This window comes from Schistocerca nitens, chromosome 4, assembly GCF_023898315.1.
Source record: "Schistocerca nitens isolate TAMUIC-IGC-003100 chromosome 4, iqSchNite1.1, whole genome shotgun sequence".
Taxonomy (NCBI): domain Eukaryota; kingdom Metazoa; phylum Arthropoda; class Insecta; order Orthoptera; family Acrididae; genus Schistocerca; species Schistocerca nitens.
Genome location: NC_064617.1, coordinates 338,009,691 through 338,034,210, shown reverse-complemented (window position 1 = coordinate 338,034,210; position 24,520 = coordinate 338,009,691). Strand labels below are relative to the sequence as shown.

General features: G+C 39.4%; 1 protein-coding gene across 1 annotated transcript in view; it reads right to left on the bottom strand.

Moving 5' to 3' along the window:
- The window catches only part of LOC126252876 (COP9 signalosome complex subunit 3), a 136,015-nt gene that overhangs the window by 48,977 nt on the left and 62,518 nt on the right, over nt 1–24,520 (bottom strand). The window contains exon 3 of the mRNA XM_049953834.1: nt 17,084–17,301. Coding sequence (XP_049809791.1) covers nt 17,084–17,301 — 218 coding nt within the window. The remainder of the gene's footprint in view (nt 1–17,083; nt 17,302–24,520) is intronic.

Sequence of the window (24,520 nt, the reverse complement as noted above, 5' to 3'; positions counted from 1 at the left end):
AAACACTAAAACACATATTTTTTTTATTTCTAACCAAGCAGTCAAATACCAATTCTCATAGATGGAGCCTTAAAAATCCTTTGGTAGTCTTTAGTTTTCAACCACTATTTTACCCCGTTAGTGGTTGAATTTACAAAAACATATATTTTTTATTTTCTGACTGAGAAACCAAATACAAGTTTTTGTAGTTCTAGCTTCAAAATCTCCTTAATAGCAACATACTTTCAAAAAGCCTTTCATCTCCTATTTCATCCCCCTTGGGAGTGGAATTTCAGACAATCCCTTCTTAAAAGATGCCTACAGTATAAGATCCACACCCTCACCAAACTTCAAGTTCCTATTCTTTAGTGGTTTGGGCTGGTTGGCGATGAATCAGTGAACCAGTTTAATCCTATTTCACCCCCTTTGGTGAAGAAATTAAAAAAAGTGAAAAACACATTTTTTCATGTCCAACCGAGAAGTCAAACACCAATTTTCAAAAATTTAGCTTTAAAAATGCTTTTGCAATGAAATATTTTCATGGAATGTTTCACCCCTTTAGGGGTTGCTTTTCCAAAAACAGTGCACATATATCTTTTTTATTTATAACTGAGAAGCCAAATTTAAAATTTCATAGATTTGGCTTTAAAAATGCTTTCATAATAACATATTTTCTTTAAAAAAATCTTGTCTCAACATCCTTTTAGGGCTGCAACTTCAAACAAAACCTTCTTAAATGACACCTACAGTACACGATCCACATCTTCTCCAAGTTTCAAGTTCCTATTCTTAGCGTTTTGGCCTGGACGATGATCAGTCAGTCAGTCAGGACATTGCCCTTTATATATAGAGACATTAGTACTGGCAATAACAAATCATATTCTCTGTAGCAGCAAATATTTTAAAGCAGGCTGAAACATTAAAACACAACTGAATGATGGGAATTATTATTGTCATTTCTCCTTCTCCAGTTTTTTAACTTTTCATTTAAAATTTTCTTCTCCTATCAAAGCATCAAGTTTCTTCTCTTACCTCATCTCTTCAAGTTTCTTTATTTCTCTGCTCCTTTCCCCCCCCCCCCCCCCCTCTTCTTTTTCCCCATCATCTTTTTGATTTTTCTTTACTCATGGAGGTTTTCCTCAAATCTTTTGTGGGCAGCTCTCACATTGGTTAACACAGTCTTGGGCGAGTGGTACATTTTCTATTGTTCTTTGAGGAGGAGGAGGAGATTAGTGTTTAATGTCCTGTCAATAACGAGGTCACTAGAGACAGAGCACAAGCTTGGATTAGGGAAGGAAATAGGCTGTGCCTTATCGAAGAAACCACCTCGGCATTTACCTGAAGTGATTTAGGGAAATCGCAAAAAACCTAAATCAGGATGGTGGGATGTGGGTTCAACTGTTGTCCTCCCAAATGCAAGCCCAGCTCGGCATTATTGTTCTTTGTGCAACTACACCTTGTTCAAATAGGTTATTGACAAGCCAAACATCTCCTTACTGGTATCCTTTCCTCTTCTTGTTATTTTATTTTATTTGTATATTAGATTTTTTACACACCACTTGCTATGAGGGGCAAACACAGTTGCAGTAATCCATTTGAATTGATAAAACCAGAACAGCTGCCAGAAACGGATTTATTAAACCACTCAGTCAAAACTAGTTTCATGTCCCTAAAGTCACACATTCAGGCAAAACCGGTGAACCTAAAAAATATATGAAGTTTACAATTACAGCTAACCTTAGTTTGACTGTAATCAGCATGTTTCAGTGTCAATTACCAGATGAGGATTATTGACCTAAAATTGTGATTACATTTCCACGAGGTCCCCTATCTTCCTGCATGATGATGATAGGTTTGTGGGGTGCTCAACTGCGCTGTCATAAGCGCACATACACATTCCAAATCTGAACACAGTCCGTTCTCACCACTTTTCATGAATGATGGTGGAATGATGCGGACAACATAAACACCCGTCATCTATAAAATGACACGAGGACAACTGGCTTGCCCCCTTTTTTTTTATTTTATATGACAGTATTCCATTTTAGGATACAGGTCCTATCTGGTGTTTTAAAGTGGCTGTCCTTCAGCCACTGTTTTTTTATGCTGGTACACTGGTTACTATGTTTTGTTTTTGATTTGCAGGTTATTTTTAACTCTTTGCACAATTGATCTGTTATGATTTCACAGTGTAATATAATATGCCGGGTGCAAGGACGGTCTCATAGTTTTTCACATTTTTCGTCAATTTTACCACATTTCAAACTGGTCACTATAGTTATTGTTGGTTTTAAGATGTGGTTCCATGTTGAACACAGATATGCCTTTTTGGTTTGGTAGATCTTTAACTGATATTTTGCAATCGGTTCACTCTTGTATTTTATTTATTACGTCATTGCACGAATGTGGTGTATTATTCACACTTAAACCTAATTGCATATGATACTGTCAATGTGTCAAGATACTTTACATTGTTTGTCAATTATACTGCTTTTCATTCCAGTGATTTTGTTTCTGTACAGCTGTTCCCCTAGCTTATTGTGCTATAATGCAGTTAATTTCTCACGTGGGTTTAGTTCCTACAATGGCCTATGCATATGTAGGGCTACCGGGCTGCAATGCTGCAATGTTGATCCTCTGGTTCTGTGCATGTGCTCCTGGGTAGTCTTCTGTGGACATGACCTGCGCACTTTGTAAGTGTTGTGCGGGGTCCGTGGCTGTTTCACCTGTGGTTTGGTCACTCCACTTGCTGGTAAGCTGGATCTAGTGGGGGAAGGAGGCCAGGGGAGGTTCTTGCCCATTTCTTCGGATTTGGTTCTTGCCATCACTTTCTTTCTAGGGTTTCGTCTTGCCTCTGTCTTCTGTCATTTTATGCATGATAGGTGTGTATTTCATATTCCAGTTTCAAGCAAGAAGGTAGAGGACACCTATTATTTTCTCTCTTGGAGATCTAATCTCATTCTAAAGTCCATAGTCCTCACCTGGTAAAAGACAATGCAGCACTTTGACACAGTCAAGCTAAGGTTAGTTCTAATTGTAAACTTCCTATTCTTTGTAAGGTCATCAGTTTTCACAAGAAGATGTGACATCACGGTCACAAAAATAGTTGTGACAGAGTAATTAATAAATCAATTTCTGGCAGCTGTTGCAGTTTTATCAACTGAAATGGATTACATTTTTAATTCTTGAAAAACAACTCTCACTTGTTGCATTACCACACGAGAAGACCAAACTCAGTTTAATAACTTGCCAAATTTTCTGATTTTTTTACTCACTCATCATGAAACATGAATGAAAGTCATCCAGTCTTGAAGAAGAACTCCCCCCCCCCCTTTCCCATATTATTTAAAAGTCAGGCCAAAAGTAGTATATGCTTCGCTACTAATATTGCTATCATGGGATTTGGCTTGTTCATAGATTCTATTAGATTAGCTCTGAAGAGTTGGTGTAAGGCGACCTCTGACAGTTAGCACTGCTGTTACCAGCTTTCAGCTGCGTACCGCTGACAGCTGCAAGTGAAAACAATGGTCACATACCTGTGACAACTGCCAGGTGTTGCCATAGAGACATTTAAAAAATTGCATTACATGACTGGTTGAGGTAGATGCGAAAAGCTGCTGTGCCCAGCCCACTGCAACTGTCACGAACCTTCTTATGCTGAATCAATCAGGCAGCAGCAGCCGACTGACACACAGACAGCGGCAGGGAAGTAATTGATTTTGTGACTTTTACAAGTTCCTAACCAGGAGCAAATTTTATAACATCATCTGAGTGCTTTAATAGTTTAGTTTATTGAGTTTCTGTGTGTTTATTTAATATCTAATAGCCACAGTTCTCATGTTTTCTTTTGCATCAGAAAGTAAACCGATTTTGTGACATATTACAAGTTCCTAATCAGGAGCGAATTATTTAGTTTCACATTAGTGCTTTGGTAGTTAGGTTTTTGAATCTCTGCATATAACTCTAATTTATTAGACTCAGTTCCTGCATTTTTGTCAGGGTCTATAGTAGAGTTGCGCAGCACGTGCCGATAGTCCATTTATCTGCATAGTTTAGTTTTCCACTGCCTTTAGTATGGACAGGGACTGCAATTGTTGTATGCGGATGCGAGCTGAGTTGGTGACACTTCGCTCTCAGCTTCAGGCTGTAATGGCTTCGGTTACACAGTTTAAGGCTGCAGTGGATGGGCACCACTGTTGTGGAACAGCCGTGGGGATCCAACAGACATCCAGCACGTCCGAGTCCTCCAATCGGTCCTCACCGGTGGCCAGCCCAGTTACTGCTTGCACTGAGATTGACCCCGCACCTGTGGTCGAGTGGGAGGTCGCCCCGGGGCGTATCAGGTGGAGAAAGACTTCCCAAGTGGCTGCATGTAAGGCCTCCCAGGTTTGTCTGACAAACAGGTTCCACGTGCTGTCTGTGGCTAACACTTTCGCTGAGCCAGATGCTGTCACCTGTCCTTTTTCAGAGGAAACCTCTCAGCCTGCAAGATCTGGACAATCACAGAGGGTGGGATTATTGATAGTTGGATGCTCCAATGTTAGGCGCGTTATGGTGACCCTTAGGGACATGGCTGCCAAGAAGGGAAAGAAAATCAATGTGTACTCCATCTGCATACAGAGTGGAGTCATTCCAGATGTGGAACAGGTCCTCTCAGATGCCATGAAGATCACAGGGTGCAGCTAACTGCAAGTGAATGCTCACAGTGGTACCAATGATGTGTGTCACTTTGGATCAGAAGAGATTCTCTCTGGTTTCAAGTGGCTAACAGAAATGGTAAAGGCTGCCAGTCTTGCTTGCAAGATGAAAGCAGAGCTGACCATTTGTAGCATACTTAACAATCATATAAAACCATTTGCTCAACGAAAGACCCGTACCCACAGACTGGAAAGCTGCACAGGTCACACCAACATTCAAGAAAGGTAGTAGGAGTAATCCACTTAATTACGGGCCCATATCATTAACGTCGATATGCAGCAGGGTTATGGAACTTATATTGTGTTTGAACATTATGACTTAACTCAAAGAAAATGGTCTATTGACACACAGTCAACATCGGTTTACAAAACATTGTTCTTGTGAAACACAACTAGCTCTTGATTTGTACTGAGTGTTGAGTATTATTGACAAGGGATTTCAGATCGATTCCATATTTCTGGATTTTTTAAAGGCTTTTGACACTGTACCATACAAGCAGCTTGTAGTGAAACTGTGTGCTTAAGGAATATTGTTTCAGTCACGTACCTGGATTTGTGATTTCCTGTCACAGAGGTCACAGTTTGTAGTAACTGACAGAAAGTCATCGAGTAAAACAGAAGTGATTTGTGGGGTTCCCCAAGGTAGTATTATAAGCCCTTTGCTGTTCCTTATCTATATAAGCGATTTGGGAGACAATCTGAGCAGCCATCTTAGGTTGTTTGCAAATGACACTGTCATTTACCGACTAATAAAATAATCAGAAGATCAAAACAAATTGCAAAACAATTTAGAAAAGATACCTGAATGATGCGAAAATTGTTAGTTGACCCTAAATAACAAAAAGTGTGAGGTCATCCACTTCGGTTACACGATACAGTCAAATTTAAAGGCCAAAAATTCAACTAAAACCCTATGAATTACAATTTACGAACAACTTAAATTGGAAGGAACACATAGAAAATGTTGTGGGGAAAGCTAATCAAAGACTGTGTTTTATTGGGAGGACACTTATAATATGTAACAGATCTACTAAGGAGACTGCCTACACTATGGTTATCCGTCCTCTTTTAGAATACTGCTACACGATGTGGGATCCTTACCAGATTGGATTGACAGAGTATATCGAAAAAGTTCAAAGAAGGGCAGCACATTTTGTATTATCACAAAATACGGGAGAGAGTGGCACTGAAATGATAAAGGATTTGGGCTGGACATCATTAAAAGAAGGGCGTTTTTCGTTGCAATGGAATCTTCTCACGAAATTCTGATCACCATCTTTCTCCTTCAAAGGCGAAAATATTTTTTTGACACCAACCTACATAGGGAGATACGATCACCATGATAAAATAAAGGAAATCAGAGCTCGAATAGAAAAATATGGGTGTTCGTTCTTTACGCACACTGTACGAGATTGGAATAATAGAGAATTGTGAAGTTGGTTCGATGAACCCTCTGCCCGGCACTTAAATGTGATTTGCAGGGTATCGATGAAGATGTAGCTGTAGATTAAAGTATGCTTTCATACTCTAATATGAACTTTTGAACATAAGAATCATTTGCTTCAATTTCTTTAAGAAACTTTTTGCCTTTGAAATATACACAAGTTGTCCTTATATTTTAAGTTCAAGTAGAAGCCATCAGATGTTGTGGTTGGTATTTTGTCATCCTTACTAAATGTAGCCAACAATTTATATACAACAATTTGCAAATTTAAAATCTAATAGTAAGCAAGTGGATGAGAAGTTGAAACTTTCTTAAAAATGGTACACATCTAGAGAAATAGATTTGAAAACTGCCAGTTTACATTTAATGCAAATTTTTCCATTAATGCAAAAATATTTCTCAAGGGCTTCTTTTGATCCAAAATTCTCAAAACTCTATCAATACAGGCGAGTGACTGAAAATACAATATTTATTTCACAAAACATCATACATTTTTGTAACATACTAGTGGAATATTTTTTATTATAACTGGAACTTCTTATCAGATTAGAGAAGTACCAGGTGTAGAAGTATGAAACCGGAATTTCCCTATAGATGGTGCTAGCCATCAGTGTAGGGCCCGTGAGACCATGTCTGCAGAGCAATCTGCTTCCTGTAATGGCTGACGACGAATGTCAATGCACAGTAACCCAAGTTCCATACACTTTTATCTGTTTCAAATCTACAAACATGTCATTTGCCTAAAAACTCCAATTTGCGGACAGTATTTGTTTTCTGTCAGCATTTGACGCAAACTGCTGCAGAATCGCATCGAATGCTTGTCAAAAAGTTTTGGCGACCATGCTCTTGGGAAAACACAAGTATTTCAAGTGCTTTGAAAAATTCAAAAGTGGTGATTTTGACATGACAAATGACGAGTGCAGGACACCACCGAAAAAGTTTGAAGACAATGAATTTCAGGTCTTATTGGATAAAAATGATACTCAAACTCAACAGGAGTTCACAGAACAACTGAACGTGATGCAGAAAGCCGGTCTCTGCAGTTGAGACCTATGCAAAAGGTGCAGAAAGTATGAGCATGGGTTCTGCATGAACTGAATGAAAGGCAACAAGCAAATCAAAAGACCACCTGTGAAATGCTATTATGAGCTGCTAAAACGTGGTGAAACCATGAACAATGATTGCTAACAAACGGCAAATGATCTATTTAAACAAGCATTATGTGAAAAACAACCAGAATGTGGAAAAAGGAAACACAAATTCATATTTCTCCATGATAACGCCCCCATCACATACAGCAAAATGTGTCAGGGAAATGATCGAGGTGTTCGGCTGGGAAATATTAGGGCATGCAGCTTGTTCTCCACACTTGGCTCTGTCCAATTATCATCTATTTGCATCACTGGAACATGCTCTCACTGAACAACGCTTCAATTCGCATGAAAATGTACAAAAATGGCACAGCTGACTGGTTCACTTCCAAAGAAGAGCTGCTTTTTGCATAGCATTCACAGCCTGCCGTAGACCGGGGAGAAATGTATAAATAGCAATGCAGATTATTTTGAATAAAATATTGTTTATCCGTTTCAAGCGACAGATGTATAATTATTGCAACCAAATTCTGGTTTAATATTTCTACACTTATATAAGAATGAGTTTTCATACGATACAGCAGATTTATTAACAGTTCTTACTATACCTGAATTTAAAAAGAGTGCAGACATCCATTTAAAAAAAATACTGTTTTCCCTGACTGTCACCATTTTTGAAAGTGTTCCCTGACTTTCTGACCTTCATAAAATTCCATGACTTTCCAGAAAGTGTGAACCATGCACCATTCTGAGACATAACAGAGTTCCTTGACTGACTTTACAGCTTTCACACCCTTTGCTGTCTTTCTATTATCAAATCCCAAAATGTGGGCAATGAGTTGGATTCATAGCAAAGATGTGTGGTAATAGTGCAGTACAAGCTTACCCTACGATGACACATCAAGTACAATCAGAAATCTCCCCAACATGAGTACAGTGGGGTTGTGGATAAATACTAGAGGAGTCATGTGAGGTTCCAGCATTTGCAAGAGTGAGAGATCTCTTTGGGGTGGAGATGAAGTGGCCATTGGCAGACTGCTTGTTGTTTAACCATTAAGCTCCCTGTGGACTACCGATCCCTTATATCAGAGTAATGGGTATACGCTTACAAAGTAAATGTGTGGCAAAGTTAATGGACGAGCATCCTTTCCCCTGACTCATACAAGGGTAGTTTGATAAGTGTGGTAAAATTCCACGAGAGAATGGCACTTTTTTGTTGTGTCTTCAGGGTTGGTAAACTTGATTATTCCAAGGATTGTGTACGGAATGTCAACAATGTACAGCATACAGGCCATTGTTGACAGTCAGTCTGAATTGATCAGTGTGTAAACTGAGCATGAAAATGGAGAAAACCCGCATTTCATGCTGTTATTAAACATTTTCATTTAATAGGTTGGGCTAACGCATAAATTAAAACTGAATTGAATGAAGTTCATATGGGCTTTGCACCATCAATGGAGACCATTTACTTCTGAAATAATGAATTTAAATGGGGTCAGATCTGCAGCAAAGATGAAGTATGCTACAGGGACCCAAGTGAGATTGCAATAAAGGAAACCATTGATAAAATCCATCACATGTAATGCATGACTGCCAAATAAAAATCCATGAGATTGCCGAGACTGAAGGCATCTCACGTGAGTGAGTTTATAATAACCTGCACAGAGAATTGGCTATGAAGAAGCTGTATACAAGGTGGATAGCTCACAGTTGACCAAAAGTGCATCTGGCACAACATTGTGTCTGGCATGTTTAACCGCAACCTGCAAGACTTTTCATGCCAACTTGTGACTGTTGATGAAACCTGGATCCATCACTTCACACTAAAGTCAAAATTTCAGTCAAAACAATGGACAGAGGCTGGTGAAAATGCACCAAAGAGGACAATGACAATTTTGTCAATTGGCAAGGTGATGGCTACTATTTTTTGGGATTCCCAAGGAATAATTCTCAAAGATTACTTGGAAAAGGCAGAATCTTAACTGGATCCTATTATGCTTCATTGCTGGATTGTATGAAACTTACGTAGGCTGAAAAAAGACTCAAGGTTGGTATGCAAAAAGTACTCTTTCACTAGGATAATGCACTTTTCCACACATCAGTGATAGTAATGCCAAAAGTGCATCAATTGGGCTTTGAATTGGTTCCTCATCCAGCCTATTGACCAGAGTCCATCCCAAGTGACTTCTGCCTGTTCCCCATCTTGGAAGTTTGGCTTGCTTGGAAGAAATTTTCATATAATGAGGAAGTGACAGTTACACTCAACGAGTATTTTGCGGAGTTTGACAGAATATATTTTTCCAACAGGATAAAGAAGGTGGTGGATTGCTCTCTCAAAGGAAACTATGTTGAGTAATAAAGTGAGTTGTTTATGAAACAAACATTTTTTCCTTGCTTTTCTACCAGACTTATCAAATCACCCTCATACAAGTACCATGGTTTACAAAAGAAATTGCTTCAAACATGGGATTTGACAATGGGAAGGTCTGGCTGATTCATATCCAGGATCTGCACTCACTTTACAAATACTTTAGTGGTACCACATCTGCACTGCACCCCATGGGCACAGGTCCTGACACTGGGCCGGAGGCTACTGCTATTTCCCTTTGGATGGTCTGTCTTTTAATTGGGAATTTTTTTTTAGCTAATTTCCAAGGCAGTGTGTGGAACTGGTCACAGATTCCAAAGACTTTATCACCTACATAAAAATAGCTAAACTGGAATCCATTAGATGCCTGCATGCACAGTGATGGTTGGCTATTCAAATTTAAAGGACAGTAGTCAGTTGCAAAATCCATAATTTATTGCAGATTTAGATTTTGACCATAACATTGTCATCAGAAATGCATTAACAGAAGAGTCATACAGGTACCAACATGTTGGAGCATAAACTGTGACAAATGACACTAGCCTTTACATGACAGAAACGAAGCTCATACTCTCCCATATTTGGCCGCTCACCATCCTATACACACAGTCTCCTACCACCAAAGCTGCCATGATAATGGAGAATCACAACATAAAAACCATTGTCCACTCAACAGTTGCAACCACAAACATGCTTGGGTCACTCAAGCACCACATAGTGCTATGGGCACCTGGCATCTACAAGATAAATTGTGATTGTGGCATACATTACAACAGCCAAACACAGCAAAGACCCTCGCAGTGCTGTGAAGAGCATCTGCCTGAACCAAACCAAGTTTGCAGTGAGATAGCACAACATCAGCAAAGGACATACGGTTGTTATTTAGCAAAGGTGCTGAACCTTGCCAATGGGTTCTGGGGTTCAGTCACCAAAGAGACGGAGGAAATAAGACTACATGACAATCTTGTCCACAGGAACAATGGTTTCTAAGTAAGCTCTGCAGGGAATGTGGTATTAACAAAAATATGTCAGGAACACTCTGATGAGAAAGCGGCAGAGGCAGCAAGCAGAACAGACACGCAGCACCAGGACTCAGTTCCTGGACCTCCCCCCCCCCCCCCCCCTCCATCCCATTAGAGACCCCCTTCCCACCACCAGCCATGACATCTCTTCAAAAAGCATGAAACTGGCACATTTGTTGGAACTTCGGTGAAGGTGTCTACGGTACAGCATCTACAAAGATACAAACTGGACATGAACCCAACACCTCGCCTGAAGACAAACTAGAAACTCATTGAAACGTTATGACAAAAAAACATCACGATTTGGCTGATAACCCAAGAAGATTTCATAAACGAAAATCACAATCACTGACAATGCCTGAATACCAGTATAGAACACCTCTACACAGAGGCGATCCAGTGCAGCTACAAGATGCTGCACAAGCTATGAATTGAGGTGAATCTGCTAATCAGACTGGCTTTCTTACAGTGGTGTTGGGATAAGGAAAAGATGCCACAGTTTGTTTACTTGCAACATCCCACCAACAAAATGAGGAAAATATGCATTCTACAGTGTGATAGGTTGGGCCTAGTGTAAGAGCATACCAGTGTCATCAGGCTATAACTGGACAAAACTGAATGAACTCAGAGCTCACTTGCCACTTGTGTCCATCTTCACAACCAGTGAACTTTGACAGGATATATATGCAGACAAGGAGGGGGTGGGGGTGGGGGGAGGGAATTCCCAGATTTGCCTGTGAAAAATACACTTTTTCCCTAGTGAAAACACACTTTGTCCATGTTAAATGACAGTATACTTTCTATTGGAACTGTAACACTTATTAACCCTTTGAGTGGTTAATGTTTTACACGCCAGTGTAGAACTTCCCGGCTCTTCAGAAAACGAAACCCTGAAGGGGGGAAAGGGGGGGGGGGGGAAATCACATGGAAAGATCTCTGATGTGCAGCAGCATGTAAGCAGCATAATTCTGTATTACAGTATATTACACATTTTCGTATTACAGAAGTATAAACTCAAATTCCACCAAACACTGCACATTAATTTCTGAAGCATTGAAATCGAGATTACGTTGCACTTTTGCAAACCAGTCACATAATGGCTTGGCTCTCACCACGTGATCTCTCTAGCCGACGACGGGGGATATTCAGAACATAGGACACACGATTTAATAAGCCAGTAGCAACATCACTGTCACGTCGCATGAACACACACATAGGAAAACTTAATGGTGTTACACACAAACACAATATTTTCCTGTGACCTGTTAAAGATTAGAAATAGGTTTGTTTCGCCAGGTGCCAGAGAGCACCAGAAAATAGCTGTTCTGCATGTGCGCAGTTATGACAATGTTGGAAGCCCGTATGTTTGTATATTTAAGAGATCTTACATTATGTCATAAAGGAAACAGGACATCAGAGGATATTCCAGGAGCATTGGAACTTCGTAAACCCTACTAGGATGCATAATTTGTCTTATAGAGCACATTCATACATTCAGATTTGTAATGAAGTAGACCCCAACTTAATATTAAGCTTTCCAGTGTGGTTTTTGGCACGTAAATTTTCTTGGAGTAATAGTACTGTATTATCTCATGTTTGGTTCTTTATTATGGCATAATGCTATATGTGCCAGAAGATTAAAACATGAACTGTGAACAGTTGAAACTGGCCACTAGTGTGGAGTGAAATACTTTATTTCAAATAAATTGACTGCCTCAGTGGAAAAGATTAATGAAAGCCAAATTTCTTCAGCAAACTAACAAAAATGACTTCATTGTTCTGCAAAGTGATGGTGGTGGTTAGTGTTTAACGTCCCGTCGACAACGAGGTCATTAGAGACGGAGCGCAAGCTCGGGTTGGGGAAGGATTGGGAAGGAAATCGGCCGTGCCCTTTCAAAGGAACCATCTCGGCATTTGCCTGAAACGATTTAGGGAAATCACGGAAAACCTAAATCAGGATGGCCGGAGACGAGATTGAACCGTCGTCCTCCCAAATGCGAGTCCAGTGTGCTAACCACTGCGCCACCTCGCTCGGTCTGCAAAGTGATTAATGCTTGAATGCCAAAAATGTGGAAATAAAATAAAAATCACACAACTGAAACTAATTACATATTTTAGCCTTCTGTAATCGTGTGAATGTATTTTAATTCACTCGATAGCTTCCAGCCACAGAAATCCATATTGTTTTCATTTGACATGAGAGTTGCAAATGAAGAGAAAACAGCAAAGTCATTAAACATAAACATGGGTCGCGTAGAGACTACCCCCTCCTCACAACAGCCCAGACTGCTCTGCACATGCATGAATCTGGTAGCTTGGGCACACCAGAAACATTTTTCCGCCTAGCATCTGTCTGCTTGTTACTACTGCTGATACATCTAACAGCCAGGAGTGGGAGAAAGTACTGATCATACGCGACTCAACTGTGCTTGCACATGAGCCCGCTGGCAACTACTCAAACAAACCTAATGTAAATAGTTGCGACACCATGCTCATTGGAAGTAGTTTGTTGTTATGAACATAGCCTTCATCCTAAAGCCTTTGACACATTTTGTTGTTGGCAGACACTTTTGTGTGCAGTGTGTTTTGTTGTCGTAAATGGCACATTTCCTTTGCAATCTAAGTTTTATTTTTTTCTCTCATTTATGTTTTATTGCTGCAGTATTATTCTGCAGTAGCAAGAAACAGTAATATTCTTTGTTAGAGTATCAGTTCTTACGAGTCAAAGCTATAAAAATTTAACTGAAAACTAAAACAATATAAAATTCCCAGGTTTTTCCTGGTTTTCTGCCAGATGAAAAAATTTCCAGGTTTTTCCGGGATTTCTTGGTTGTTCCTGGGGCATATACACTCTGTCTGAAAGCAGAAAGCTACTGTAAAACAATGCTCATGTTTCACTAGTTTCCAGAGGACTTCGACACTGTGATTCAAGGACTACCACCAGTTTGACTGGAAAGGAATTGGATAAAGCAACAGCTTCTGTGCTGTCACAAAAGTTTGAATTTTGCACAAGTATCAAGAACACTATCTAATATTGAGATAATCTGCAGCATCAAACAAACCATCCATGGGGTTCCCTCTGATATCGAAAAAGAGGTGAGATGCATACTTGCAGAGTCCCTAAGAAAGCCACAATGCTGAAGGGTAACATCTTGGTTGCAGAATATAGAGATATACATGTCCTCCATGAAGACAATGGCACTGTCATCCTAGCAGTGACAAGGGTAATGCGATGTTACAATCAGATGACTATTGGCTGAAGACTGAAATACTACTACAGGATCTGGCATACATGCAAGTGAAGAAGAGTCCTACACCAGCTGCGTAAAGGAAGACCATCACAATCCTAAACAACTCAAGACTTGACATGGATATAGCCAGGATGCTGTACGCTAGAGCAACGGTACCACCACAGCTTTATGACCTTCCAGGAATAGACAAAGAGAAGATGGAGTTTCACTACATCTGATAGTGAACAATATAAATTCATCAACATATGGCATAGCCAAGCAAGTGGCACAGCTACTAAAACCTCTCGTGGGTCACAGTCCACACCATATCAAAAACTCAACAGAGGCTGCGGAAGTGCTTCAAACGGTATGCCTGGAAAAAGAGTGATCTAGTCAATTTAAACATCACATCTCTCTTCATACAGGTAATATGCGAAGATTTCATGGTATCACTAGAGTCACACTGACAGCAACATGGTGAAACTGTTTCCACATAACTCACTGACACCCCCACTACCCACTTCCAATGTGGTGGAAGGTTCTATGAACAGACAGATGGAGTCACCAGGGGATTCTCTCTAGCACCTGCATCACTAACCTGCATATAGAACACTTCAAGGAAACAGCTATCAAAACCACATTCCTTATATCAAAGGCATTCTACAGATATGTGGATGACACATTTGTGGTTTGGCTCCATGATGAAAGAAATCTGGCAGAATTCCTGTGATAGCTTAACAGCATACATGACAATGTTACGTACCCCACGGAAACTGAAGAAAATGGATGCCTACCGCTCCCAGACGTTCTGATAAAGGAGAATTCTGATGGCACATTCCTTCTACAGGAAGGAGACATAGTGTCCAGCACAATGCAAATCTGTACTCACCACTTCATATACAGAGTATGTGAGATATGAGAGAAAAAAAGAGACAGTGTACTGAGTTGTTAAAACATCAGCAGGAAACCTTTCACAATAAAGGCTACTCTGAGACGCAAATAAGATGTGTTCTCCAGCCAGGGAAGAAGAAGAAGAAGAAGAAGAAGAAGAAGAAGAAAACCAATTCAGAAGAAGAAACCAAATGCCAGGCATTCCTCCCATAAGAAGGGCTGCCCTCTGCAAAGATACCCAGAATAATGGAGGAGCACAACATAGAAACCATTTTCTACTCAGTGGTTAAAATTACAAACATGCTTGGGTCAGTCAAACACCAACTAGGGCTTGGGCATCCAGTATCTATAGGACTGGTTGCAAGTGTGGGATGCAATACATTAGTCTGAAGCAGCGATGCATCTCATAGAGCTGTTCAGATGTGTGAAGAACATTCACCTCAGCCAAACCAACAAGTCTATAGTGGCAGAGCAAAGCATCAGTGAAAGGCATATGTTTGTTATTGAACAGACAGAGGTGCTGAACCATGCCAGTGGGTTCTGAGATTCAGTCATCAAAGAGGCAGTGGAATTTAAATAGTATATTTCAATCTTACCAACAGGGACAACAGTTTCTAACTAAACTCTGCTTTGGATGTGATGTTAGCAAAAATACAGGGTGTACATAAAGCCCGGGAACACTTTCAATTATTTATTGCACAAGAACCAAACATTGTACAGATATCGTACATATGTCACTTTGAAGAGAAACCCTGAAAGTTTTTTTCATGTATACCACTAGAGCATAGTTTGGTAATTTGCCGATAGTCAGTGCTACTTACAAACATGGTGAGTTCAGGTGCGGAGCGAGCTTTTTGTGTGTTGGAGTTCGATAAAAATGAGTGTACTACAGCTGTTCAACGGATGTTTAGAACCAAGTACAGTAAGAAGCCACCAACAAGTAAGGCCATTTACCACTGGCACAACAAATTCGTTACTATGGGTTGCTTGTGCCCAGCAAAGAGAAATGGACATCCCAGTGTGAGTGAAGTGAATGTGGAGTGTGTACGAGAGACATTCATAAGGAGACCAAAGAAATTGGTGTATCATGCATCCCATGGACTTGAAATGGCTCCAATGACAGCGTGGAAAGTCCTGCGACATTTTCATTGTGAAGTTGGTGGGTACCTGAACACGGAGCTGGCGCATCAGTGGATCAGCCATGCAACAGAAGAGGACAGCTGTTTCATGAAATGGCCTCCCTGATCACCAGATCTCACTCCATGTGACTCTCTTCTGTGAGGACACATTAATGATCTGGTGTATGTACCGCCTCTACCATGTGATGTAACAGAGCTCTGGGAGAGAATATGGGAAGCAACTGCCACAGTTGACAATGCCCTACTGGAACGGGTATGGCAAGAATTCGATTACCATACTGACGTCTGCTGGGTCACTAATGGTTTGCATATTGAATATTTGTAAAAATTAAAAAAAAAAAACTTTCAGAGTTTCTCTTCAAACTGCAATATGTGTGAGATCTGTACAATGTTTAGTTCTTGTGTAATAAATAACTGAAATGTTCTCGGACCTTATGTACATCCTGTATGTCAGGAACACACTTATGTGAAAGCGGTGGCAACAGCAGGCAGAAAAGACAGGCAGCACCAGGACTCATCACCTGGACACCCCATCCAGCTTATGAGGAGGGGACAGAGCACCACTAGCTGTGACATAACTCCTGGAGGCACATGATTGGCCCAACTGTTGGGACCTTGGTAGATGAATCTGCGGTCCAGCAGCTATAAAGGATCAGATAAGACATGAACCTGATATTTTGCCTGAAAATGCAAGTAGGAAACTCATCAAATTGCTGCAACAAGATGACACCACCACTCAGCTAATAACCCGAGAAGATTTCATGAACCTGGGGCATTAGTGATAGATGCCTTAGGTTCAGGTCACTGCAGTTTTTAATACTGGCCATTTCACTTCTGATGGATATTTTTGTGACACAGATGCATCACCTCTGACTTTTCGTGCTGTTTCTTGGATCTTTTTAACAACATGTAGTTTTATAATCTTGTTTTATAACTGTTATTTTTTATTTAGCTGTACGAATTTTATTTAAATTGCTAATCCAATGCAATCTTTACTTCCCAGTTTCACATCTCCCTATGTGTATTGTCTCGGGGTATTATACTTTTTGTAATTCATGTCTTACTTTTGCTGACTTGCATCTTGAGTGGTATCTGTTTTTCAAAAGAAATAATATAATGATTTCACAATGTTACAAATGAATAATTAGCCAAATGCAATATAGAACAAATTAATCAGTGTGGTTAAAATTACGTAGAAGGTGGTTTTAGTTATACGACTTACCTCACGACTAATGTTGGTGATATCTGTGTTAAGGAACTCTAATGCTGGTTTAAAACACTTGGCAAGAAGACACAACTGACAAAGATCAGCATGAACTGAAGTCAGCTGTGAATCGAACAGCTGTATTTTTCTTATAGCACGCCTCATCAGATCTATACCACGAAGAGCCATTTTTCGTTCTGCAAGACTATGTGTGATCTGATGACACAGCTCAGCATCTGCAAGATACATAAACTGTATGTTTCACTATGTTGACATTATTGCAGCACAATGAATAACTTCCCTTCAATAAAATATGTTTGCAGTTCCAGATCAACTAACATATTCATTAGAGCATGAAAGGTATATCAAAGAAACAATCAATTTATAAATAAAGTGTATTTTTTTATGTTTACAAATTTTTTCAAATGTGTTTCACCCAAAATATGCTTTGCTGTTGGTAACAGATAATTCTGCCCCTCAGCCACCTCTCATTTGCATTCACACAATGCATTTCTGAATGATAATGGTCTGTTCAGCGCATTTTTCTTAGTCTCATTTAAGGTTCCAAAATGATATTTTAGTAAAACTATATTGGGTATTGGAAAAAAAGAGAAAAGGATTAGGTCTAGGTATGCCAATCAGGTTTTGTAAAATGTAAGGTTTGCTACATGCAAGAAAACAAACATACAGTGACACATGCATGGTTCAATCTCTAGGACCAGCAATATCAATTTCAGGGTACCCTAATTCTTGTGTCAAGCAAATCTTCTCTTATGTTAAATGTTAGAAATAATGTGACAATTTTTTTCCTGCCTGCTAATGAGACAGTACTTAACTTGTTTTTCTGTTGATGCTCAATGCACATTATAACCAGATAAATTACAATGGAATAAAACAAGGAAAAATCATTTCCTCTTCCTGCCTTTCATCATGATCACTGAACTACCAGGTGTACCGGTATGAAATGAGTGTTAAGATACAAATGTGTCCATAGGGAACATTTGTTGTGAACAAGCCTTAAATTTTTTTTTTGTTTGGTTGGTATGACATGTGTCAAAGATATTTAGTATACATCACGTCATGGAACAAATAACATCATATGTTTTCATCGTGTTAACAATGTCAAATTTTGTAGCAGAAAGTGATGATTTGCGGAAAGCATTAATTTTTTTTTTCATCTGAAAAAAAGTGCTGCAGAGTCGCATCGAATGCTTGTTGAGGCATATGGTGATCATGCTCTATCAGAAGCAACATGCAAAAGATGGTTTCAACGGTTCAGAAATAATGATTTTGATGTAAGAAATGAAGAACATGGAAGACCACCAAAAAAGTTCGAAGACGCCGAATTGCAAGCAATATTGAATGAAAATGATAATTTGAGTCATAAGCAAATGGCAAAAATGCTAAATGTTGCACAAAAAACAATTTCTGACCATTTGAAAGCTATGGGAAAGATCCAAAAGTGTGGAAAATGGGTGCCACATGACATGAATGAAAGACAGATGGAAAACCGAAAAACCATTTGTCAAATTTTGCGTCAAAGACATGAAAGAAAATCAATTTTGCATCGAACTGTTATTGGCGATGAAAAATGGATTTATTTTAAGAATCCTAAATGGGAAAAATCATGGGTTAATCTGGGACAACCCTCAACCACGACTGCAAAACCAGATCGATTCGGCAAGAAGAATATGCTCTGTGTTTGGTGGGATCAGAAAGGTGTGGTGTATCATGAGATTCTAAAACCTGGTGAAACTGTGAATACTAATCGCTATAGACAGCAAATGATGAATTTGAACTATGCATTGATCGAAAAAAGACCAGAATGGGCCAGAAGACATTGCAAAGTAATTTTTTTACACGACAATGCACCTGCACACAAAGCAAAACTGGTTCAGGATACAATCAAAACACTTGGCTGGGAGCTGCTACCCCACCCGCCGTATTCACCAGACTTGGCTCTTTCCGACTACTATTTGTTTTCATCAATGGGACACACATTGGCTGTAGAACACTTCAATTCCTACGAAGAAGTCGAAAATTGGGTGTCTGATTGGTTTTCTTCAAAAGACGAACATTTCTATTGGTGTGGCGTCCACAAATTGCCAGAAAGGTGGTCAAAATGTATAGAAAGCAATGGTCAGTACTTTGAATAAAATGTTTTTACTTTTCAATTCAAAATTAGTGTTTCATTTTCACAAAAAAACGCTCATTTCATACCGGTACACCTGGTATAATGCTGTGACTGTACTTTATGCCTGTCTGAATTTCACAGCTGAAACAATTTTCATCACTGAAAAATTCTCAGTGTGCAAAGAACAGGCAGTGTAATATGATTTCAGATCATAACAGTATATGAAAATACATTAGGTTACTATAGAAACCCCCAGTAGTGTCATATGGAATAAAATAAGCAAAAAGTTCTTTGTCATATGGTAACTCTGATTTTAGCAACTCCTTTGGGGTCATTTTCTAATTTATTGATGGTAGTGGTTTCTTCTTCTTCTTCTCCTCTCTCTCTCTCTCTCTCTCTCTCTCTCCTGTTTGTTACACTATTCATATGTTAAATTAACACTACGTTTAACATCTGTTTATTGTAATATCTACATTTATTTAAATCTTTGACTTCATGTATACTATGGAGAGGGACCAAACGAGCCAAATCAACCTGTATTCTGCCCAAGCTGATAATAGAAGTTTCCTGTACTATTTCCATTACTAATAGAAAAATATCAAGAAAAAACATGAAATATTTTCCAGAAAACAGTTACTAAACAGAGACACAAACAAAAAAATTTAAGTTGGATATGGTATTCAGCCAGTTCTGTTTTCTCTTTCCACAAAAACACATTTCAAAACAATTATGGCTTCAGTCTTGGGGAATTGGTTTGTGTGTATATATTATTGTTATGAAGAGTGTGTAATATTACTAGTTACCACAACTGTTACCAAACTTTCCGAAATACACTTTCATAATAAGGCTTACAAGATTTAGGATTTAACATTTCGAAAATTAATTCAGAAAATTTCAGCAATTTGCTTTGATGTTCCCTTTTATATGAAATTGTTCATGTTATACTGTCATGGAGTAAAAATTTGGGAAAAGTTATATAGTGGTCTCTTCGCCTTTTTCATGGTTGACATATTATGATGTTAGTACATAATTTGTGCCAAAACACTTGTCAATGGTGCGTATATTACATAATACAGCTTTTCTGAATTTACCTTGTAGTTTTCGTTACCTGTAGCAAGAAGGTAATTAAATATGTAGCAAATGTAGACCTCACACTATACTACAGATCAATTTGTTAGCGCAAATTTTATTTTGTATTCACATATATTGGCTTCGACAAATCACAACCAAACTGCAGAATATATTTTGTGCTTGGCTCTTAAGTATTTGGATAAAGAGTCATTTTAAAACTGCCAAGAGCTGCTGTTAAAATAGTTCTTTATTTACTACCCGTTTTGATCTTCCGATCATCTTCATATATGATAAACTTATCTCATACAACAGCCTAGAAGGCAAAATTGATGCTGTGGAATCGGATAAAATTAAAGCTATCCTGCATCTCTGACACCTACATTAAAATTGTTAAAACAGGTAATCAAACTGTGTATCAGGTTTAGCTTTTTTGTGAGATTTCCACCTTTTTGTTTGGAGATGTTCTATATACTGCCAGCATATAGAATGTGTCCACGCAGAAAAATGGAACCTGCTTAACAGTATAATTAGATTGATTTACTGTGTTAGTAGAAACACAGTAAAATGTGGCCACATAGGTTATTATAAATAATTTTATGATACATGAAGTTGATTAGAAGGTCAAAATTGATAATAAATACAGAATTATTTTAATAGCAGGTACTGGTAGTTTTAAGTAAGTGATCTAGATGACAACAACGGGGGAAAGTATACAACGAACAGTTCTCATATTTCAGTATATTACTGTGGCTGCCATGAACAATAACTGTTAATATTGCCTACACAAGTAGCAACATGTTGTCTCAAGTGACTACTTCAACTACTTCACCCACTGCACAATGTTTTACAGGATATAATCTGTGAGTTAACCCCTGTCTGATTCAGCTTCAACATAAGAATCTTTCCAGTCTTCAGCTTTGCTATCAGAATCTGTTTCAGCTGGTCGTCATCCCTCACCTTCTGCTGCAGTCCAGCCACAAACATTTCATTTCTCATTAAAGGCACTATAAGACAATGGTGTAAGGACACCATCATTGCTGCATTCAGTGTGTGTGAGATAAATAACTGGCTATCTATCTACATGAATGGTCACTGCCTTATTTAGCTACCCACCAACTCTACAACCACATAGCTGAAAATTCTGTCCACCATAATAATGTCAAAACTGCTTCAGTACCAATTCCGTACGATTATTCTCCCCTTTTCAGCACCAGGTCTTCTGAAATGCAGAAATGGAAACAATCCATCCAGCACAACCTACATCTCTGCATTTCCTTTAGCTTAAACCTCATTCAATCCTTTTCCACTTTTTACCATTCTCCTTCTACTCTTGTCTTCCTTATTTGTATTCCTCCCTTATCCCAACACTGTGCTCTCCTTTCCCAATCCCACCCCTCACAGAACTTTGCACATGATAATGAATGTGTTATTGCTCTCAACAACTGGGCTGAAAATGAAAATCTATACCTGGTTTATTAATCTCTGTTTTATGTCCTAGGTCTGCAGAGGGCCTATACCTGATTTCCCACACAGCCAACAGTCCCAATAGCGAGATGTGTACTACAACTCAGATGGAATTTCTGCAGGGCCGATTGGCAAAGTTTTGACGATCACCTAGATAAATATATCTGTTTTATTCCACCAGAACCTAAAACTACCCTCGATTTGTAGGGCTGTTCTTACTGCCACTAAGAAGTTTATCCCTCATGGATACAAAAAGGAATATATACCAGAGTGGAATGAACACTGCCAACAACTTTATGAAGAATATTGCAAAACTGGCAACAGCAATATTGCAGATGACCTCCTCCAAAGTGTTGACGCTGCTAGAGGAGTATGATTCTGTGAGATGATGCAAAATGTAAATTTCAAACATTCAGGTTGAAAAGCATGGAGCCTTCTGTGTAAGCTTGGAAGAGCCTCAAATAAACCCAGTCAGAAGCCTGGTATTTCAGGTAACCAAATTGCTAACCATATAGTTGAAACATCTAGGTCGTCCTGGGAGAAATAACACATTTCCAAAATTAAACGACAAATCACCTCTCTAAAAGCTCACTGCTCAAACAAATCCAATTTCTCTTCACCATTTAAACTGATTGAATAGGATGAGGCCTTGAAACAAATTAAACACAGTAAGGCACCTGGTCTGGAATTTCTGATAAACAAGGGTAATGGGTGAAAAAAAAAAATGGCTGGTCCACTTCTTCTCCAATATCCTAGATAATTTATCATTGCCCAACAAGCCCAAGAGAACAAAAATAGTGGCAATTTTGAAAACAGGTAAACCAGCTGACCACCCTCAAAGTTTCAGACGAATTTCCATTTTGAGCTATACTTATAAACTCTTGGACAGGCCCATTTACAACAGAATTAGCGGCTTCATTCTGGAACACATCCCACCTGAAAAAGCAAGTTTCAGGCCATACAGAAGTTGCTGTGACCCAACAACTTCCATAGAGGCTAGTTTGCAAGACAATGTGAAGACATCTGCTGTGTTTGTAGACCTAACTGTGGCACAAGATGCTGTCTGGAGAGAAGGGATCATACACAAATTACCAAAAACAATCAGATGCTGAAAAACTGTAACTCTTATCAACACGATGATAAACAATGGGTATTTCCGTGTTTACTTGGAAGAAAATGTGAGCAAGGAGAGGAAATTAAGTAATGATCTACCACAGGGCTCCGTCTTAGCCCCCCCCCCCCCCTATTACTCAACCTATATATTTCCGATCTGCCCAATACCAGCTCAACAAAATTCTGTTACTTGGATGATATTGCTCTTGCTTGTTGAAATATAGATCTTGGACAAGCGGAGACAATTCTCACAGATCTAGCTGTTATGAGTGCCTATTTTAGAAAGTGGCAAATTAAACCCAATAAAAGTACAACTGAAGTATGTACATTCCATCTGAACAAGAAACAAGCTAACACGGAACTCGGAGTGAAACTTAATGAAAACACTCAAGGCCATAAGAAGTACCCTAAGTATCCAGTACCATTGATTGCACCCTTTCACATATAAAACATCTTCAAAATACTGCTGTCAAGATAGAACTCAGAAAAATACTATTCAAAAATTATGTGGAAAGACATGGGGAACGTCAGCAGACACCTTGCACACATCCACTGCGCTGGTCTTCTCACCAGCTGAGTACTGTGCCCTGATGTGGCTAAACAGCTGCCAAACCAACTTGACTGGTCTCCAGCTAAACCGTACTATGTGATTAATAACTGTGACAATCCAACCAACAGCCATTTATTGGCTTCCTTTGCTGAACAACATCTACCTGCCCGCAATCCACAGAGATGATACCTCGTTTAGGTAGTATTGCAAGCTACTGGAGAACCTGGAATTACCCATACAGGAAGACATAACAAGTCTACAACAAAATAGACTCCATTCAGGAAACCCGCCATTACAGCAAGCAGAACAGCTATGCCAGTAATATTGAGGCGAGAGACCTATGGGATCAGAACTGTCAACCTATTGCAAATCCTGAAGAGCGTGAGTAGTTCAGAAAGTATAACTATGATACTGCTGGCACAGAGATGGCCAGGAAACTATGGGTCAAATAGAACACAGCTCACACAGGGCATGGTTGACGCGCAGACTCTCTTTACAGATGGGGGTGCTACAGTGTCTCCGGTTTGTGATTGTGGTGCTGTGAACCAGATAATCAAGCATATTAGAGATAAATACCCCTTGCATTACTATCAAGGGAGTTGGAACAACCTCATGAACACTGACAATAAAGCTCTTATATGGATTAGGAACTTAGATAGTGACATTTAGTTAGTTTTGTATGCTGTTGTCTTTCTGTATTCTTGTCGTATACATATACTAACACTATATACCCGTATTTTTACACTGCAAGTGAGCCATACAAATCTGCTGTCCCCCTGCACCCTTCCTCCCCTTTCAGTTCTTTCCAATCACATCTGATCTACACATCTCCTCCCCCATCCCCTCCCACTGCCATGCTGCATCGACCCCTTCCTTTTCCCCATATTCATCCACCCACATCAGTATGTATAAACAGTCAACATGTCACAGGTCCAAACAGTGTGTTTCTCATTATACATTGTGGCAAATGTGATTAAAAGTCAATAAGGGAATGGAGCAGGAATGTGGCACTGGTGAGCTCCCCATGGTGCAGGTGAGGAGGTGGGGGGGGGGGGGGGCATGGCTTTAGGGATGGAAGTGGGTGTTGGACAGGGGCTAGGGGCTTCAGGTGATTGAAGTCTGG